The 21,768-nt window shown below is 32.8% G+C and overlaps 1 protein-coding gene across 1 annotated transcript in view; it reads right to left on the minus strand.

The window, feature by feature from the left end:
- Positions 1–3,915: 3,915 nt before the first annotated feature.
- NUS1 (NUS1 dehydrodolichyl diphosphate synthase subunit) overlaps positions 3,916–21,768 on the minus strand; it is a 29,904-nt gene continuing 12,051 nt past the window's right edge. The window contains exons 2-5 of the mRNA XM_031964364.1: positions 17,242–17,367; positions 16,547–16,696; positions 8,342–8,441; positions 3,916–6,824 (exon numbers count right to left, since the gene is read on the minus strand). Coding sequence (XP_031820224.1) covers positions 6,734–6,824; positions 8,342–8,441; positions 16,547–16,696; positions 17,242–17,367 — 467 coding nt within the window. The 3' untranslated portion in view covers positions 3,916–6,733. The remainder of the gene's footprint in view (positions 6,825–8,341; positions 8,442–16,546; positions 16,697–17,241; positions 17,368–21,768) is intronic.

Consider the following 21,768-nt stretch of genomic DNA (forward strand, 5'->3'; position numbering starts at 1 on the left):
GCAATAAGATCATACACTGTGACTAGGTGGGATTTATATCAGGAATTCAGGATTGGTTCAATATCAGGAAAATTATCAACATGCCTGACCTTATCAATAACAAAATCAACAGAAATCATATGATTATTTCAACAGATTCTGAAAAAGCTTGACAAAATACAGTTATCCATTCCTATTAAAAAAAAACAACACTAGAGAGCATAATAAAGGGAGTATTCCTTAAAATAATAAGCAGTATCTATCTAAAACCATAAGCAAGCAATTATTTGTAATGGGAATAAGTTAGAAGGCTTCCCAATAAGGTCAGAGGTGAAATAAGCATGCCCATTAATACCACCATTATTGAATATATATATATTCAATATAATACTAGAAATGTTAGCTGTAATAAGAGAAGAAAAAGAAGTTGAAGAAATTAGAATAAACAACAAACAACAAAATTATAACTCTTTACAAATGATATGATGGTATACTTAAAGAATTCTAGAGAATTTGTGAAAAACTACTTGAAACAATCAAAGCCGCAAGATATAAGCCCACATAAATCATCAGCATTTCTATGTGAGACCAAAATAAAACAAAACAAAACCCAGCAGCAAGGAATGAAGAGAAATTCCATTTTAAAATAACTATTAGTAATGTAATAAAAAATATCTGGGAGTCTTGCCTGCCAAAAGAAACTGAGGAACTATATCAACACAATTATAAAACACTCACAAATAATGTCAAATCTAAACAATTGGAAAAAATATCAGATGCTCATGGGTAGCCAGAGTCAATATAATGAAAATGACAATTCTCCCCAATTTACTTATTCAGTGTCATATCAAACCATCAAAAATTTATTTGATAGAGCTAGAAAAAAAATAAAATTTATCTCGAAGACAAAAGGTCAAGTATACTAAAGAAATAAATGGAAAACAAACAAACAAACAAAAGAAGGTAGCCTAACAATACTGGATATCAAACTATATTTTAAAGTAATAATCATCAAAACTTTCTAGTTCTAGCTAAAAAATAGAGTGGTGGATCAGTCAAAGAGATTAAGTACACAAGACCCAGTGGTAGTTGACCATTGTAACTTGGAGTTTGATAAACCCAAAGACCCCCTCAGTTTCTGAAATAAGAACACTGGCAAAAACTGCTTGAAAAACTGGAAAACTAGCAAAAACTAGGATTAGATCAACACTTCATACCATATAGGAAGGTAAGCTAAAAATGGATACATGATTTAGAAATAAAGGGTGATATCATAAGCAAATAAAAGCAAATAATAGGCTATCATATCTAGGGAGAACTTTTTTTTTTTATTATAGCTTTTTATTTACAAGATATATGCATGGGTAATTTTTCAGCTTTGACCCTTGCAAAACTTTGTTCCAACTTTTCCCTTCCTTCCCCCCATCCCCTCTCCTAGAAATTAAAAAATTTTAGTACCACTTTATACTTCTCAGATTAACTAATATGACAAAAAGGGAAATAAATATTGGAGAGGACATGGGAAAACAGTGACACTGATGCATTGTTTAGTAATTATGAACTGCTTCAGTAATTCTGGGGAGCAATTTGGAACTATGATCAAAGGACAATTAAAATGTGCATATCCTTTGATCCAGCAATAACAATACTAGGTCTATATTCCAGAGATTATAAAAAAGAAAAAAAGACCCACCTACATGTGCAAAAATATTTATAGCAGCTTTTTTCATGGTAACAAAAAGTTGTGGCATAACCGTAAGGGAATGCTATTGTACAATAAGAAATAATGAATAGAAAGATTTCAGAAAAACTTGCAAAGACTTGTATGAAGTGATGCAAAGTGAAATGAGTAGAACTAGGAAAACATTGAATATAGTAGCAGCAACATCGTGTGACAATCAACTAAGAATAATTTCATTCTTCTCAGCAACACAGTGGTCCAAGATAACTGCAAAGTACTCAAAATGGAAAATGCTATCCATATCAAATTGAAGCAATACTTTTGTATTTACTTATTTTTTCATATTTTCCCCTTTTAATCTGTTACTTCTTTTACAACTTTGACTACCATGAAAATGTTTTACATGAATGCATATTTACATGAAATTGCTCACTTTTTAAAGTTTTTAATAGATTTTTATTTTATATACAGTTTTGAACATTCACCCTTGCCTTCCAAATTTTTCCCCTTTCCCCACTCTCTTCCTCTAGACAGCAAGTAATTCAATGTTAAACATGTGCAATTCTTATATATATATTTCCAAATTTATCATGTTGCACAAGAAAAATGAGATCAAAAAGGAAAAAAAAGGCCAAGGCGGGGGGGGGGGGGGGGGGGGGGGGGGGGGGAGAAAGCACTACTATTTTAAATTGAGGGGGAGAGGAAGGAGAAGAATTTGGAACTAAAAATCTTCTAAAATATGTGAAAATATGTATAGAATTGCTCCTATACAAACTATATTGAATTGCTTGCTGGATGAGGAGGGGGGAAGAGGAAGGGAGAAAAATTTGGAACACAGTTTTGCAAGGGTGAATACTGAAATCTATCTTTGCATGTATTTTGAAAAATTTTAAAAAATGCTAAAATATATCTACATATAATGGGGGAGGGGATAATATGGTACTTAAAAAAGGAAAACCACATTAACAATTTAAAAAATAAAATCGGAAAGATGTCTCCAATATCTTTTTTCAAGATTTCCAAAAAAAAAAAAAATGAACTTGTTTGCTCTACATAATTACCTAGTTTTAAGCCTACTCAAAAATCGTGTAAAACATTATATAGAGACTTATTGGAAAGAGAATATTCATTTTACTTTGCAAAATACAAATTGAAGATATAGAAAAATTCACTCATTCAACTTCAGTAATAAAAATATTTTAGACAATTCCCAACACCAGGACTTGGCCAAACTTTACCCCTACAATGTTCCAAAACAATTTAAAGTCTCCAATGTACACCAATGTTGTCAAATTCAAACAGAAACAGGGACCACTAAACCATATAAGGAATCTCTGTAGGGCCCACATTAACTTGATGTTAATATTTAACATTACCTGTTTTGTTATATTTGTTTTCTTGAGTATTTCCCAATTACATTTTAATCTGCTTCTGTCTACACTATTTCAAATCATGTGGTCTATAGGTTGTATGTTTTATCACCTCTAGTGTACATACCAACACATTATAAACCATATTTAACTCTTACTAAGAGATCCATACTGAACTTTTAAGACAATATTTGTTATCATATGCATTTAATAAAACTACATGAAAATTGTCTGTAATTTGGATTCATCTCTTCAGATGATAGAACTGTTTGGCTTTGCTAGTGTTGAATATGGAAGACACAAGCCAGTCAATACATTTTACAGTAGACACATTTACTAAATGACAACCATGTGCCAAACCATCCTAAATGCTGGAGATTACCACTCTCCTTCCCTCCCCCCCAAAATAATGAATTTTCAAGGAGCTCATAACCTAACTAAGCCCTTAGAAAGTTTAATAAGTCAATGAGAATATTTTTGGAACCAATTTTATAATAATGATACTGATGTTTGGTCACACACATTATTGAAGCAGAAGTACAGAAAATGCCTTGTTGGCTAGAGTATGGGCATAAACTGTTGTATATAGAGGCACTAAAATGATATAGTAATTAGATTTGGTCTTGGAATAAGGGAGCACTGCCCAGCGAACTTGCCTTAGATACCAATTAGTTGTGTGATCATCTGCAGCTACTTGACTTCTACCAGCGTATAAAATGGAAATAATAATAGCATCAACCTCTTACGATTGTTTTAAGCCTCAAAAAAAGATAATATAAAATGCTCAGAAAAACTTAGCAGGCATTACATATAAAATGGTAGCCATTAACATTCTAGCTATTTAATGGAATCAATGTAGTGTTCACATAACACTGCAGCCCATGGAAAGATTATATTCTTTTATTGTTTTCTTTTTTTCATACAGGTTCAGGTTCAACTTTCAATAATAAAATTCAATAAATTTGATTCCTTAATCATAAAAACTTGCTTTACACATTATTTACATGTTTCCAAAGTCTACAGCCATACAGAATATCACAAGGACTTAATTGGCTCTACACATGGTACCATCACACAGAATGGGAAGAGCTAACCAAAGGACATACATTCAAAGATCAAGTTGTAGATATACACAGTGTATTTGGCACTGTTCATAAAGTTAACATCTGCCTCCCAAAGACAGGAATTTTTAAACTTTAGTCATAATATGTAGTAATTTGCTATCAGAACCCAAAACAGCTCCCCAACTTCATAACTTGGTAATGGAGATTCTGTAAGAAATTGGTAATACAACAAGAACGCAACTAAATTCAAATATCCAACTTCCTGCTGTGCTCCAAGTTATTGCTAGCCATGAATGATTTAATTTGGATATTACCACTGCAGGGATTATAAAAAGAATAATATTTAAATATCTTTAGTTGCCCAGAAAGATAATTAACACTTTTCTTTGAATTTTCTACTTCCTTTTGGGAGCACAAACTGCACAACTTATTGGGATTTTGATGGGAATAACTAGTAATTAAAAGTCAATGCTAGAAAAGGGAAAAAAAACGAGTGCAGTCCAGCTCACATTTATGAGATTTTGGATGTCGATATCTAAACTCAGAGCTTCAAGCAACCTCTTTAAGTCCTTCCCTCAAGGAATATACAAACTACTCAGGTCACAGCTTAATCCTTTATTTTAGATGCAAGACATACAATTCTTTAAGAAATGGAAGGAGTTTAAAAAAAAAAAAAGCAGGCTTGTAACTTTCTTCATTTAAACTATATCATTTTAATGATCCATTGCATATAATATTTGACTATTACTGTATCAACTTAAAATGCAATGCACTGTTATATTAATTCCTTTCACTTAGGTATGTTCCCTTAAGTTTTTTTTCTTTAAAATCAAATATAACATTTCCAGCTTATTTCTAAGTTAACAGAAATATTACAGTTGTAATGAAGGCAATAAAGTTTCAGCAGAACCTGGAACACAGCATTGGAATACTAATCTACAGTTCACCAGCAAAGGATAAGTTAAGAGGTATGCTGTAACTTCAATCAAGACAAAACTTTCAGCAATAAATTAATATTTTAAAAACCCAGAGTGTTTCAACATATAAATAACATGAAGTGCAAAGTAATATCACTTGACCAAATTTCAGTTTTTAATGGATTTTATTTCAAGTGTATTTTCAAAATCATTTTGGGGGATTTTATTACCCATTGCTGAAATACATTTATTCTTCATAGCTTCAGAACTTGATGGACAATTACAGACCATGCTCTCTGAATCCAGTCTTCAACCACTACTTCACAGGCTTCTGAAACCTAAATTTTAAATAATGACCCTATTTCAAATGCCCAATTCCGATCCAAATATTGTACACTTGTAGACAGGTTCTCCCCAAAACTAATATAGTAAATCCGAACAGTGACTTATGCCTAATTTAAGAGCAGGAGTGAGGGAAGAGGCAATGATTAAATGCCTTAAAAAAGTGGATATTCATAGTTTTAAAAATAAAAATGGAACCAGAGCTATTTTCTCTCTCAAGAAAGGAAACAAAAAACCCAAGCCCAATCATTTTGTAGACTTTGGTAATATTTAACTCCCTGCAGAGGCTACAATCCTTTAAAAAAAAAAATTAAAAATTCCAATTAATGCCGTATAAAAACTCTTAAGCTCCATTCATAGGAGCTTAAATATGCTACCCCAAGGAAGGAAGAATTCTGAAGATGTTGGATCACTTCTGGAGGAGATAACCAGCTGCCTTTGTTAACTTCCCTCACTTGCTTGCTATTCACAAATGGTCAGTTAGACACTTTTGGTCTAATATAAATACTTGGTTGCTGCTTAAAAACAAACTGCCCCCCAAAATAAGAGACCAAAGCTGCTTTCTTTAGTCTCAAGGAACTTACTATCCCTTCATTTCACAAACTATTGTTGGACAACCACCTCCTTTTAGAAAACATTTAAGGAATTTTTCAATTTTTCATTTCCAAAGTAGCAAAACATTTTTGTCCCTGATCTTCATGGTCCATACCATAAACAAGCACACAAGGTCAAGGGTTCTAAAGTGACCCAGCTGGTTCATGATGCAGCAAGGGACAGGAATGGACGGACATATGATGACAGATGAAATTCCCTCTTTGCTCCAAAGGTGCATGCTTATAACATGTGAGCAACGCGCCAAACTGTTAGGCTGGAGAGTTCTCAAACTTAGAATGCTTCCACTTAATAGAGAGAGTCAATACATTATTCTTAAAACTTAAAATTTTGGTCACTAGGAAAAAAAAACCCACCAAACCCTGCCTCTACCCTCCCTCCCTCAAAGTCCCCAAACAATAACCAAACAGCTTCAATCATCCCTCTTCTTCCCTCTCCACAAAAACAGAGAAGAGATTGAGGCTGAAGTTTTTGAGAAGCCTATATTTCAGACTTGGATAGTGTTATTTTCTCAAAGCTGCAGGTCCATTAGTTCCTTCTCCAACACTTCCCATTTATAAATTTACTTTCATACTCACAATCTCATGCACACACACACATACACGCACACACTCGCTCTCAAGTAAGACACTTTTTTGAGTTTGTTGATAAATTATGAGGAGGATTGTGAACTGGGTGTATACAGAATTGATCACAGGTGCTTGTAAACATCAGAATCCCTTGGGTCCTTTCCTCCAAAAGCTTGAATTCAAGCAGTGCAATCAACGATCATTTTCCCAAACGTTGCTCACAAGCTGCATATCGACGGAGGGCAGAGAAAAAGTCCTCATAACTGATGTTTAGGTGTGAAGGCAAAGAGCTGAGAAGAAAATACAGAAAATAAAAGTTAAAAGATGGGAGCAGTATTTAAAAAACAAAAGACAAAACAATCATTATAAGAATGTATTAAAGAACATATCAAGAGATCTATTGAGAAATAAAAGTAAAGCAAAAAAGTAAAAGTATCAAGAAATGGTTTTTAAAGACAACTTTTGCATGCTAAAGTAACTGTAGACTATAAATCTCTTTACATATGTTCTTCCTCCACAAAATAAGACAAGCAAATTCTCTTTTTTATGGATTGACTACTTCAACTAGAGATTTCCCAAGAACATACTTCTTGTTCAAGGCTAGGCACAAAGTATTCAATATTTGCAATCTAAGAATAGGACAATCTATGAATAGTATGAGCATCAGTGCAGGTCTTAGTTATGGTCCCATGAGCAAGTAAATTTTCATGTGGTTGGATCCTGAAGCTGTTTGGCAAGGAACTAATAATGGAAAGTGCTTTAAATTCAATCTTTCTTTCTGAAGTTTCCTTGAAAGTAAAATGAAAATTCCTCACTAATGTCCCATTTGTTTCACTACAGCATGGAGGTGACTGTATTTTTTAAAACTACACCAGTAGTTCATAAGATCGAGAAGATGGAATGTCTTCATCGATAGACCCAGGGATCTGTTCAAGAACCAACCTCACTAAGTTTGAAGCAGCTCATTCCCAGGCTGTCCACCACAGGGTGATAAAATTTTTGGTTAAAGAAAAAACTATCCTCTACATTTTGTCCAAAACGGAATTATCCATCTTTCTTGCAAACTTAGCATATCACTCTCAATTTCCCAATGTTGTTTGTAGCATAATTTCCCCTATTAATTTTTTTTTATTTTTTCCTGTCCTTCATCCCTTGTATAGAATGTCCCATCAATCCTTCCTTATTGAAGTTTCTAGAATTTGTCCCATTCCCATCCCAATTTTCACTGTACTTCTCAGCCTCCCCTCACCTTGATTATTACAAAGCTTTTTTAACTTATTTCATCACACTTGCCCCCCCCCCAAAAAAAAAAAACATTCTTAATACTATGCTCTCTCCCCCCTATTTTCCTAAAAATATTTTTTTACTTTGTTATTTCCTGGTCTGAGGATTAATTACTAACCTGACTTTCAAGGTTTTCTAGGATCTAGCTACAATATCATCTATTGTATGATCACCTATGACATTATTTTGTCTATAAAAAAGACACAAGACCTGGGATTTCATTAATACAGAGAACTCTCTATATCAAGGAAGGCTGGCACTTTTCAATCTTAGAAAGTTTCCTAGAGTGTTGAGACATTAAATGAGTTGAATCCAGGTCTTTGAAGCCAGGTAACTATAGCTTTGCCACACTGTTCCTCACTATTCTTTTTTTATATGTGCCTTTTCTTTATTAGGGCTGTAGCTACTTAAGAACACTTTGTTTTGCGCCCCACTGCATCTAAATGTACTAGGCTCAGAGTAAGTACTTCATTGTATATTTACTATCTTAAACTCGAATGAGCACACTACTTTAATTACTTACATAATCTCAGTCAATCTGATGTGCCAGGGAAGATATCCTAATGTGCTGTCCACAGGACCAAACTTCAATACTAAATCGGGGTCAGGGAAACCATTCAAGCCTTTGAAATAAAGAAATACATATGAAATGAATATGCATTATTTATTTCAAGCATACAAAAAAGATTTCATAGTATAAATACTTAATTATAAGGTTTTGTCACACATCTTTTTTTGGATCATTTAAAATTTTTCCACTCAAGGAAAATAGGAACAAAGTGAAGAAATACACTTTAACATGTGATTACTTTCTCAATGCAGAAAATGATTATTATTTGTAAGGCTACCCATCTAAAACAATCTGCCTGATTAGCAGAGGCAACATTGACAACTGAAACCATGTAAAAATATAGTGTGTTATCCACTGGGGCCAACTGGCAGGGGTAAAATGTGGAGAAATTATGTTTGTTGATTGTGGGATAAAGAAATGTATATAGAGGAGTATTACCAACAAGTAAAGCAAGAGCCTATTATGGACATACTTATTTTTGTGTATAAGGAAGTACACACATGGGCTGCTTCTCCAACTGATTTAAGGCAGTCTCTATCATCCTTTTCTAGTCTATAGTTCACAAACTTTTGTCCTGAGGAAACGTTAAAGACTTCCTTCCAGAACCTTAACCTGCGAAGTCAAGGCCTATAAGTTCTTTCATCTTAGTAAAGATTCAGTCTTTAGCGATTCTTTTCACTTTACTACAATTTCTTCCTTTTAGAAACTATTTGTTAATCTCTTAGTTACCACATTCACTAACATAATTATTATTTTTAAAAGATAAAACACTGAAGCTTTATAGATAATTCTAGCAGGATAAAAATGGAGGCTTCATTTCCCTCATCCAGGCTTTTGACAAACTAATCCGAAAGTTTCAAATCTAGTTTTCAGAGTTGCCAAGTACATAGGACAAAATCTTAATTATTCCTAATCCTGATCCATGTTAGGTTATTGGTTGTTATTTGTTCTTTTTTGGGGGAGAAAGAGAGGTCATCAAGAGGAGGTTTTAGGAGAAAATGACCTAATATAAATTCCCAACAATTTCATTAACCAAATTCCTTATCTACCTAGGTCTTTTTTTTTTTTTTTACCCAGTACACATTACTGAGAATCTCATCTTATTAGCTTATTTTTATTCCAACAACTCTGAGTGATTTCTAAATACTAGTTTCATCCAAATTTCCTTTTAGCTAATAACCTTGCTTTTTTAGGTAGGTTCTTGCCTCTAGCACATTTACTTTAGTTACAGAATATAATAAAGTCTTCATCAATTTGGTTGATTAATAACAGTCTTTCTCTCAGAAAGAGTGAACTAGTGCATAGTATTTGGAAATGAACTATGTGACATTTTAACAGAGATAAATTAGATATACCAAACCCTGTGGTAAAATTCATTATCTGTGAAATCAACTAACCCCAAATGGAAAACAACTGAGTTTTTTGGTGTTCCTGAAGGTGTATTGGAACATAATTCTCATTAAGCAGAAATCTTGTTCTAAGAAAGTGGCAAGACAGGGAAGCAAACACAAAGATCCCTTACCCTTTAACTTTTCTGTTTAGGATTGATAACAGTTCTCCATGGAAGACCTCACTTTTAGGAAATAAAGTCCCCCATGGCCAAGCTTTCATCTTCTTTTTTCATTCAGCCTTTTGTCAAACTAATTTTGAGAGAGGAAAAGGGTAGCTTGCTTCTAAGATGCCTAGTTTGCCTCTAACAAAATCTTTTTCTTCCTAATTTTGATCCATGTTTGGAGGAAACGAGGAAGAAATGAACCTGTTATTCATTCATTCAATAAAAAGTGTATTCAGGACACTTAAATATTGAGAAAGGAACAAAGATTAAATAGTCTTTGTCCTCAAAGACAGGGATTGTCTTTGAAATTGTCTATTACAATCTAATAAACATGCTTTTAAAACATGCACACAACTAACACATATGGTGTTAAAAACAATGAAAGCAATTTTCCAAACTTTATACTTTGCATGAACAAAGGAAATAATTTCAGATTTGAATATTAGCATTAACAATGTCTCTGCCAAAGTTTTATTCATAATAAACTTAAATTGATAAAACTGTTACTAAGGGACATTTCTCTATGGATTGCTACCTAAATTAAAGAAAAAAACAATCCACTTACTACCAACTTACATAAGTTAGTCAAAAGGTTAATTATAGAGATAATTTTCCTTTCATTTATAATCAGAATTATTAGTTATTTGATAATTAACCTTTTACTGCTTATGTGCATTCTTGAAATAAGTTATTTTAGGCCAGATTAAATACAATCTGTTTAATCAACAGGTTCTGCATTGCTAACAGTCTGACCATATATTTAAAACTAAGTGTATATAATTATAAATAAATGGAATTGTTAATTTTATAAATATCCCTCTAAAGTTTATGTGATTTATTGCACTTTTTCTACATAATCTCCACCTAACACAATAGCAGGTTATGGGCATGTTAAAACTATACTAGCTTTGCTAGTTTATTGGATAAACCAGTAAGGGCCACCCTATTACCTTAGGTTTGAGAATGACTACTGGAAAAAAATTACAGAAATAGAATTTCAAATGATCATTGATTAAATCACTCATAGACTTACTTTTTTTTAAAAAGTATAAAATTTTAAGATTATAAATGATCTCAGCATTAAGCTCTGGATTCAGTCTTCAGAAATAAAAAAAAACCAGATTTGCTGACTTTCACCTACTTATGTAAGGATAAAAAAAGTTCTAGCAATGATTTTATTTATTTATTTTATTTATGAATTATAATAAATTTATTTATTGTTTATATTCATTAACAAGTGGTGTTCTATGATTTATGTACATTCTGCACACTGTATATCTTGTAGAGGGGATGCCTCTACAGTTTTTATTAAGTGGATTCTGAAATCGCCTCCAACTCTGATACTTTAAACTTCAATGTTTTTCCTTAATAGGATCCAATAATTCTACCTACTCTAAAATAGCTAAGCAACCACCTAATTATTAAAATAAATTCCCTCGAGAAGATCTATTATCATCAAAACTGATTCTTCCTATGTCATTGGTCTCAATCTTCAGGAAACTATATGCCTTAATTAATGCCACAGATATGCTTAGCATCTTTAAAGCTGACTTAAAACTTTCTTGCTCTTCCAAGTTATAGACTTTTAAACCAACTGTTCAAAACCAGTTTTCTTTAAGAGATTATTGTAAAATCAGACCTTTCAATCTACCACTCTATAGGTGAAATCAAGCTGCTTTTATGCAAAATTTTTCCATTACTGATTATCATAAAATTATTATTTTAATTTAAAAAAGAATAAATAGCCTAAGATTTTGCAGTGTTCATTGATTCACCATCAGTTTTCAAATCCTTAAAAAGGAACAAACTTTACAATCTCTGTATGAACCACAGATTATTAATCTCATGCTTCTTCAAAGCCTCTATCTAAAATGATACCAATAGAAATTAATGAGAGGAAGAAGTACAGTATTATGACAGATGAAACTGTGATTTTAAAATATTCATATTAAGGTGTCCTAACTCCTCTTCTTTGTTACTGAGACAGTTTACCTTGGCATTCATCTACTTCAAAACTCACTGAAAACAATTTGATGAATTTTGACAAGAAAAAAAATGCTTCAGTCCTTGATGCTTGCTCAGCACTAATCACTCTTGGCTAGCCATGGCTGTTGCTGCTATTTCCCTATGCTGTGGACAGCTCCTCTCCAGCAAAGACAGTGGTACACAGGATTGTGAAATTGGTGACCACGATGCCTTCAGCAGGCAGGCCACAAGGCAGTTCCTTCAGGATGATGTGGCTGTAATACATGGTCTCCCAGCTCCCAAAACAGTAGTATAGGAAGGGGCACAGAGCAGCCTGTGAATCCAGTAGGAGAAGCAACAGTAACAGGAGCAATGTCAGTCGCTCAAGGAAGAAGGAAGTAGCCAATGACGGACTCCTGGGCAATGGAAGGCACAGCACCACAGCCTCTTATCTCCTCCAATCCAGCCCCTCTTCCTATTCCCCCAAGAAAGCTTGGACTACATGGGATGGGGGTAAAAGTATAAAGATCTTGGTTCCTCTCAAAAAGCAAGTTAGGTCAAGAAGGAACTGCCAACTGGTCTGGTCTGGGCTGGCTTGTTTTTCAACAAATGGAAGTTTCAATTGCTGTTCTGAGGAATTTTGATGAGTTGGAATAATTAAGCTTTAGACTGAAAATGTACTCCTAATGGGAAGAATTCACAGTGCTAGCCTTTTCACCACTCTTCTTGCAATTAACAATGAGTACTGACTGAGGTAACACTACTTACACAAACCCTAAAATATTCAACATTTTATTAATAACCTGGAGAAAGGCATCAATAGCATAGTGGTCAAATTGACAGGTGAGAGTACAATTGAGAGGGCAGATGTGGCTCTAAATCAGCTCTGTCACTATTTGTTACACCATCTTGGGCTATTCTCTTCACCTCTCTGCATCTCTGTTTTATTATCTATATCTAAGGTTCTCTTCTGCTAAATCTATATAATCCAATGACAAAAAAGTTGGGAAGGATAATTAACACAATGGATGAACAGGCCGGGATTCCAAAAGAAACAAACAGTGCAGAAAACTCAGCTAAATCTAATGAGGAAGTATGATTCACATTTTTAAAAGGACTGTCATTAAATAATTGCTGCAGTCTTTTATTGCATATGAGACCCATTTCCTCCTTTCTTCAATAACTTCCAACACTTGAGACATATTCATTTCTGCTCGTTTAACCCCTCTAGGTGACAGAAATATCAACAATGACACTTCTTTACAGCCTTCTTGACTTCAAGTTTTCATACATTCTTTAACTCTACAGAACTCCATGTCCACCTACCTCAAACACATTCTGGAATTCATCATCACAAATAAATGCTTGGCTCCCAAGTCAGCATTTTCCTTCCCTCAAAACTAAAATATCCTCTACCGACATATCTTATCTTTATATTACTGGGTTTTTTTTGACCAGGCATTAAATAATCAGGAATATCTCAACAAAAAATAAAATTCTTAACATAATCCTGTGTATACTATGTACAACATTAAATGATCTCACTGGAACAATTAGGAACTATGCCCAAAAAGCTATAAAACCATGCATACCCTTTGACCAAGCAATATCATTACTAGATCTGTATCCCAAAGAGATTTTATAAACAAAAAGAAAAAGGAAAAGGGCCTAAATGTACAAAACTAGCAATTCTTTTAATGGTAGAAAAGAACTGGAAATTTAAGAGATGGCCATCAATTGGCTGAACAAATTGCTGTAGATGATTGTGATGGAATACCACAGTATTATACTGAATGATTTTCTTCTCAAAAAAAAATCTGGAAAGATTTATATAAATTGATGTAAAGTGAAATAAAAAGAACTAGAAGAACATTGTACACATTAACAGTAATGTTATGTGATGATCTACTGTGAATAATTTACCTATTTTCAGCACTATAATGATCTTAGACAATTCTGAAGGATTTAAAGATACTCTATCTCTAGAGAATGAACTGTGAAGCCTGAATGTGATAGAAGTTATACTTTACTTAATTTTTCTTAATTTTATTTTGTCTGTGTTTTCTTTCACAGCATGTCCTACATGACTACACATGTATACCTATGTTGAAATTATTTGCCTTCTCAATAGTGATAGAAGAAAACTTGAAACTCAGAATTTGAAGAAAGAATGTTTTTTATTTTTTACATGTAATTTAAGAAAAAAAATATTAAAATAAAATTGTTTTTAAATGATCTCCATCCGTGTTAAGTACTCTCCCTCCAAAAATACAAATCACAACATATACATGCCCTCTCATTCTATGGAACTTTTATCCATATCCTCCCATAAATTCTCTACAATGGATCCACCAAACATGATAGACACCCTTACTAATTCTTTTCACATGGTCTATCAAAAGAAAATGTTTGTCCATCAATTAATTACTGCTCTTATCACATCTAGACTGCCTTCCTTTAGGTAACAGATGTTTCTGGTGATATCCTTTAAACTGTCTCCTTCCCTTATGCAAGTCTCAGCTATTGATTTCCATGGTCCTTTCAGTGATCCTACTTTAATTCTTTGGAAACTATGGTATGCCATGACACACTGCCACACACCATCACTAGAAGAATATTGATATTTAAAACAAGAATCAATTCCATGGAAAATTTTGATGTTAAAAGCTGTAAATTTCTCAAACACAATTATAATTCATCAACAGTTTTTAACATAAAATATATTAGTGGATTAGCTTTATAGCATTGTCCACTTACCTGCATATCGTAGTCTATCAAACATTCTTTATCTATTTGTTTTTTCTTGTGTGAACAATTAGGCCAAACTATTTTCAATGAATATGGATCTCAAACTGAAGACATAATACCCTGGGACTTAATCAATGACACAAACAGAAGCACTGGAAAATAGCTCTATCTACAAAAAATCCTTTGCCATTTAGACTCCCTTAGACATCCTCCATTACAGTAGCAAATATCTTTGATAAGCTCAAATCTCCTTGTTTCACATTTTACTGATAATATAATTATAGATTATATATAATCAATATAAAGAAAAGATCAAAAATAACATCTGTTATTATATCTTTAAAAGATTCTTACAAAACTTTAGCATGTACATGTACATGTTAGCACCTTACCGGAGGAGAGCATTTAAAGTGGCATTTTGGTCTTCTCAATTAATTGCTTTTTTTTTTTTAAATTTTAAGAAAGTAAACAAATTGATGAAGTTATGGACTGATCCAACAATTCTGGAGAGCACTTTGGAACTATGCTCAAAGGGCTATGAAACTGTGCATACCCTTTGATCTAACAGTGTCTCTACTGTCTCTGTATCCCAAAGAGAACACAAAAGGAGAAAAAGGATCCAAATGTGCAAAAAATATTTGTAGTGGCAAGGATCTAAATGGATGCCCATCAGTATGATATATGAAGGCTATGGACTATTATTTTTCTACGAGAAAAAGCTTTCAGAAAAGCTAGGAAAGACTTATATGAGATGATAGTGAGTAAAGTGAGTAGAACGAAGAAAACATTCCATACAGTAATAATATGATTATGTGATGATAAACTGTCATGTTCTTGGCTCTTTTTAACAATGAAGTGATTCAAGCCAATTTCAATAGATTGGGAGGGAAAGTGTCATCCACATCCAGAGAAAGAACTATGGAGACTGAATGTGGATCAGAGCAGAGTATTTTCACCTTTTTGCTGTTATTTGCTTGTTGTTTTTTTACTTATTCCTGTTTTTCCCCCCTTTTGACCTGATTTTTCTTGTACAGACTGATATAGAAAATATATTTAAAAGAATTGCACATGTTTACCTCTATCAGACTGCTTGCTGTTTTGGGGAAGGGAATAATGGGAGAGGGAGAGAGAAAAATTTGGAATTGCAAAGTTAATGTTGAGAACTCTCTCACTCACAGATACTAATACAGAAATGATAAGCTGTACCAAAAGTTCAACTTAGATATGATAGAAGGAATTCTAAAAAGCAAAGTCAAATTTATAATCAGGTGGACACAGACTCTGGAATGAGAACATATGAATGAGCTCAAATTCTTACTGCTGCTTATAATGTGTGTGTGTGTGTGTGTGTATGGGGGGTGTTCAGTTTATGGGGGGGGGAGGGGAGTTGAGTTTATTTATATCAAATGGCTGGTTGAATTACTTCCATCTCTAAAATACTTCCATCTCTAAAATCCTAATTTAGACTTATTAAATATTCTTCCTAAGTAACTCCAATGTTAACATTTGTGAGATTAACTTAACATTTGTGAGACTATTTGTTAACAAGTATGAGACTAAATAATAATAATAATCATGAAAACATATATAAAATTCCCATTTTAAAGGGGGGGGGGAAGAACAATAATAAGAAGAAACCTAAGCTTTTTTTCTTTATTAGCAATCCCCCTCCAAAAATCAAAGTCTATATTTGTCATTAGTCCAGTCTAAAAGAACTGCCTACATATAATGCATTTAATTTTTAATACTAACACATACTTAAATTTATATAACCCATACTTAAATTTACTAACAATTGCGTTTTCATTTGAATTTACTTTTAGTTATTACTATTTTTCATATTGTACATATCCATCGCAATTTTTTAAAAGTGTAATTCATTAACTTACTAAGTAAATTGTCTAAAACATTCACATCCATATCTGTTGATCTCTTTTGCTGCTGAGCCACTAACTGGCAGAAGTCTCGAGCAGCTCTAACAATATCTTCTTTTCCATCTTCTGGAGACAGCACCTTCACTGATGATTGGCAATTTAAAACTGGTAGGAAAAAAAGTAAGTAAAATATAAAATACCATCTTTTAAAGTTATGTGAAAAACAGGAAAGTTGTTTTAAAAATGAAAACTTTAGATCCAAATTTTTCAAAAGGTAAACATACTTTTATTTTATACAAGGATGAACTAAATTACCATACTCGGAAAATAAATACACATATATCTGTGCACATACACGTACATACATATACAATTGCATGTGTGTGTTAGATTTATAGTATTACTTTATTTCCAAAATCTTTAGGCTTCACATTAAGTTTGGACGGAATTAATGTGGAAAAAGTAAGAAACATGGAGAGTAACATTTTTCACAATAAAATGTCAGCAGCTATAACCTGATTGCAAACCTTTGCACAATGTGGTATTTAAAGTTACGGGGAAGTGAGGGGAGGGGAAGTGAAGGGGGGATGAGGGAGGGAGAGAAGACAAGAATAACAAGAGAAAAAGACTGCTAACTGATAAAATTAGACACATTTTTAAACAAAGTATACATGTGCATGTTTTATGTTCATTTTTACCCACATAACTACCTTGATCTTCTTTGTCATTACTATTCACAAACTCTGGTGAGTATTTTGGACAATCTAGGCCCAGGAGTTCTTGTTGCTGTTTTAAAATTTCATCCATCAGTCTGGAATTATTTCTTTTGAAAATACCTACAAAAAAAAAAATACATATCAGAATTGGGTTTCTTTTTCCTTTTCCAAAAACAAAGTATGTTTGTTGTGAAAACACCAGGGTGGTAATAAGAATTCAGGATAAAATAGCAAAGGCCAGCTTAAACTAGAATCACTGAAATCAGTATTAAAATCAAACATAATTACTACCAGATTCTGGTTTCGGCATGAAGGCCTCCTACAAAATGACCCACAGACTTTTAAAATAGAACATGAACATAATGGACGTGAATTCAAGAGAAAAAAATAAAATAATTATCCTTTTGTCTTGTATGTGTGCCATAATAATAGTAATGATAATATATGATAATTACAAAATTCCTTCATACATCATTTGAATTATACCTCTCAACTTTAAGAATTTATTATTTTACACTATTAACATAAAAAATGGAATAAGGATTTCCAAGGTCCTTTCGTGTCATTTCTATGACAACAAATTATATGTGTAAAATAATGTGCATACTATTTTATATATATGTAGTGTATAAAGTAACATAACACATACGTAAAGTAAATCACATGCAAAATTATAATCAAAGGACATTGTCACTGCTAACGAGCCTAAAAGGAGTCCATTAAAATTTATATAGCCATTACTTTTTGATTTGCTGTACCTGAAGTGAAGACTTTAACTCAGGCCTAAAAATTCAAAACAAAGACAAAATGATGACAATGCTGGTGGGTAGCATTTATATAGTGCTTTAAGGTTTGCAAAGAGCTTTCCAAATATCTTATCCTAATATTTTGTCCTCATTATTAACTACTCTAGGAGATGAATACTATTATGTCCAATATATAGTGACATGCCCAGGCCTACATAATTATCAAATGTCTGAGGCAGAATGTGAACTTAGGTCTCCTTGACTCCAGGTCCAGCAAACATTCTATCTACCATGCCATATAAGTGCCAAAATAAAGAAACAATAAATGTGTTTTAAAAAAAGATTTACTCATCAGATTTTTATATATTTTCAGTGTCTTAAGTGACAATTTCCTATAATCCACTGTTGTCTTTGGCCTTTATAAAAAACTATTTACTGAGTGCCTTCAATTATCTAGCAGCTAGAAATGAATGGAGAAATTATAGAGAGGTAATCATGGGTACCAAAGTTGCAATAATACATATACAGCAGGGAATCCCAAAAATCTACATGTAGTTTTAGCCTTTGGAAGAGTCTGTATTTTATCTCCAATTTTTAGTCACTTTGCAAGTTTACTTAATGCATATTATGAATTCTGGAAAGAAAAAAAAAAAAAAGCGGCATTTCGGTTTTTGTCTCCTAACACTCTATTCTGTAGTTTTCCTACTCTTTGATCATGAACCAAATGCAGATAAACCTTGGGCTTCAGTTTTTTCCATCATACTAATACACAAATGCCATCTAGTGGCTAAAATGGGTAATTAGGGTGGAGGGGCAGAACTACAGACCCACTTTTTCAATAGGTTTCAGAGAATTCGGAGATTTCCTAATTTTGTTAAAAAGGGGAAAAGAAATTAGATACTTTTCCAAGGTACCTTCTAAATAAACAGACTGATTCACAAAAATACTTCAAATAGGCCTCTGATTGACTAATTTAATGAAAGGATAGTTAGAGGCAGAAAGATGGCTTCTAGGAAATGATGAAATAGCAAGATAAACAATGAAAGACTTATGCTTGAGGCCTGACACCTGTAAAAATTTGCATAATTTCCTCTAGGCATCATAATTTAAATGCTGCTTGATTTAAATACTTAGCTTGATAAACTGGGATTATACTCAAGAGATGACTAAATTTTAAAAGAGTTTGTTCCCATACAAATACCTAAGTTTTTATTCTCTTTCCCTGTATTCAATCAAGTTTTATGAAGAGGAATTTGCCAGTTAAAGCAAGTTATGATCTTAAATTATGGTCAAATCTCATTTTTACAGACTAGGTTTATATTAAGACCAATTTAGAAATAATAGATTGAAAAGGGAAAAGACAAAAATACCCTGTGAATTATACTGAAAATTGTAAACATAATTTAAAGAAAAATCCACGCCAATATTATTCTTTACTATAAAATACCCTAAAAATCTTAATGCAGCTTTAAGTTACTAAGGTTTTAAAAAAAGACCCAAACATAAAGTTTATCAAAAATAGGCTGCAAAAGATAACTATAAATATGTATACATATATTGGATTTAACCTATAATTTAACATATTTAACATGTATTGGACTACCTGCCATCTAGGGGCGGGGGTGGGGGGAAGAAGGGGAAAATTTGGAACAGGTTTTGCAAGGGTCAATGCTGAAAAAATTATCCATGCATGTTTTGTAAATAAAAAGATATAATAATAATAATAAAGATTAAATTACAACTTAAAGGCAAAAAAAATAAATTAAAAAAATAAAAATAGACTGCAAATAAAATACAATTATATATATATGAATATATATATATTCACATTTTATCTGAAAGTCCAATCATGAGCATTATAATATAATAATAGAATAAGATCTTAGTAAAAAGTATCATATAGATATTTATATGTTTGATTTTTATGTTTTAACTTTTTTGATATTGGGAATAGTTTGTTCACAGTTCTTAATTTTTTTAGATTAAAAATAGTACTAAATTTTTAATCAGTTAGGCTATTTGCTCAAGATGTTTGGGAGGTATTTCTTTTTTCTAATTTTTCAGATGGGAAAAGCATACAAATCCTTCACAAACATTTTAAAACTATTTACTTTCTTCCCTCACACTGAACAGATGAAATGGTGAAAGCACACTTTCAAATGAACTAAAAGCTTTAGCAGTTTAAACCTGCACTAAGACTTGTGTTGTGCCTTATGTTTCACTAAGATTTTTAAAGTACACACAATAAAGATTTTAAAATTAAACATGACTTAGAAACAACTTGTATGCCCAAAGGGCTTGTGTAGGTCAATGTAGATATGAATACCTTTCTGCCTCTATGTTACTTAGTAGCCAACAGTCATGGTTACAGTTTCTTTGGCCAAAAATCTCATCTAAATAGAGTGATAATAATCCTCTACAATCTTAATTATACTGGTATTTAAACAGACATAGCATATAGTAATAAGGCCTCTAAACCAAAGCCTTTCCAGCTTAAAGCAAATTGCTAGATTGACTGGCAAAATGGCTGACCAAACTGGAAATAGATCCCTCAGCTCCCACCTATTCCCATCATATATTCTCATACTGAATAAGGATCAAGAAATACAATGAGAAGATACAGTAAGTGCCTTCTTGCAAACCAAAATTACACACACAAAAAAACCCAAAAGTCCAAACCTATAAGAAATGGAGCCAATACCCCAAAGAGATACTAAAGAAGGGAAAGGGATCTATATGTGCCAAAATGTTTATGGCAGCCCTGTTTGTAGTGGCTAGAAACTGGAAAGTGAATGGATGCCCATCAACTGGAGAATGGTTGGGTAAATTGTGGTATATGAATGTTATGGAATATGATTGTTCTGTAAGAAATGACCAGCAGGATGAATACAGAGAGGCTTGGAGAGATTTACATGAACTTATGCTAAGTGAAATGAGCAGAACCAGGAGATCATTATATACTTCAACAACGATACTGTATGAGGATGTATTCTGAGGGAAATGAATTTCTTCAACAAAGAGAAGATCTAATTCAATTCCAATTGATCAATGAGGACAGAAGCAGCTACACCCATAGAAAGAACACTGGAAATTAATGCAAACTGTTTGCATTTTTGTTTTTCTTCCCGGGTTATTTTTACCTTCTGAATCCAATTCTCCCTGAGCAACAAGAGAACTATTCAGTTCTGCACACATATATTGTATCTAGGATATACTGTGACATATTTAACATGTATAGGACTGCTTGCCATCTGGGGGAGGGGGTGAAGAGAGGGAGAGGAAAAGTCGGAACAGAAGTGAGTGTAAGGGATAATGTTGTAAAAAATTACCCTGGCATGGGTTCTGTCAATAAAAAATTATTAAAAAAAAAAAAAAAAAAAAAAGCAAGGAACACCAATCAAAATGACATAAAACTGGTTTTACTACATAGATCTCAAAAGACGATATTCCAAAGGGCAAAAGAGATAATCTTATAACCAAGAACAGTTAACCTATAAAGCCGAGTATAATCTTATAGAGGGAAAAAAATGAACCATTCATGGGTCATGCCAACAGAAAAGTCTGGAGTGGAAGAGGAAAAAGAATTGCCCCCTTAGAACCTTCATGTCTTCAAAGGATATTGAGATTCTAGAGATGGATCGTTTCTGTTCCGAGGTTTGAAAGAGAAAAAAGAAAAATTGAAACGGGAAAAAGGAGTGGAATTTGCTACTTCTCAAAATTGGGATGTATAAAAACAAAAATGGAAAGAAGGGGTGGAGGTAAACATGGAATATGT

Source organism: Sarcophilus harrisii, chromosome 4 (genome assembly GCF_902635505.1).
Source record: "Sarcophilus harrisii chromosome 4, mSarHar1.11, whole genome shotgun sequence".
Taxonomy (NCBI): domain Eukaryota; kingdom Metazoa; phylum Chordata; class Mammalia; order Dasyuromorphia; family Dasyuridae; genus Sarcophilus; species Sarcophilus harrisii.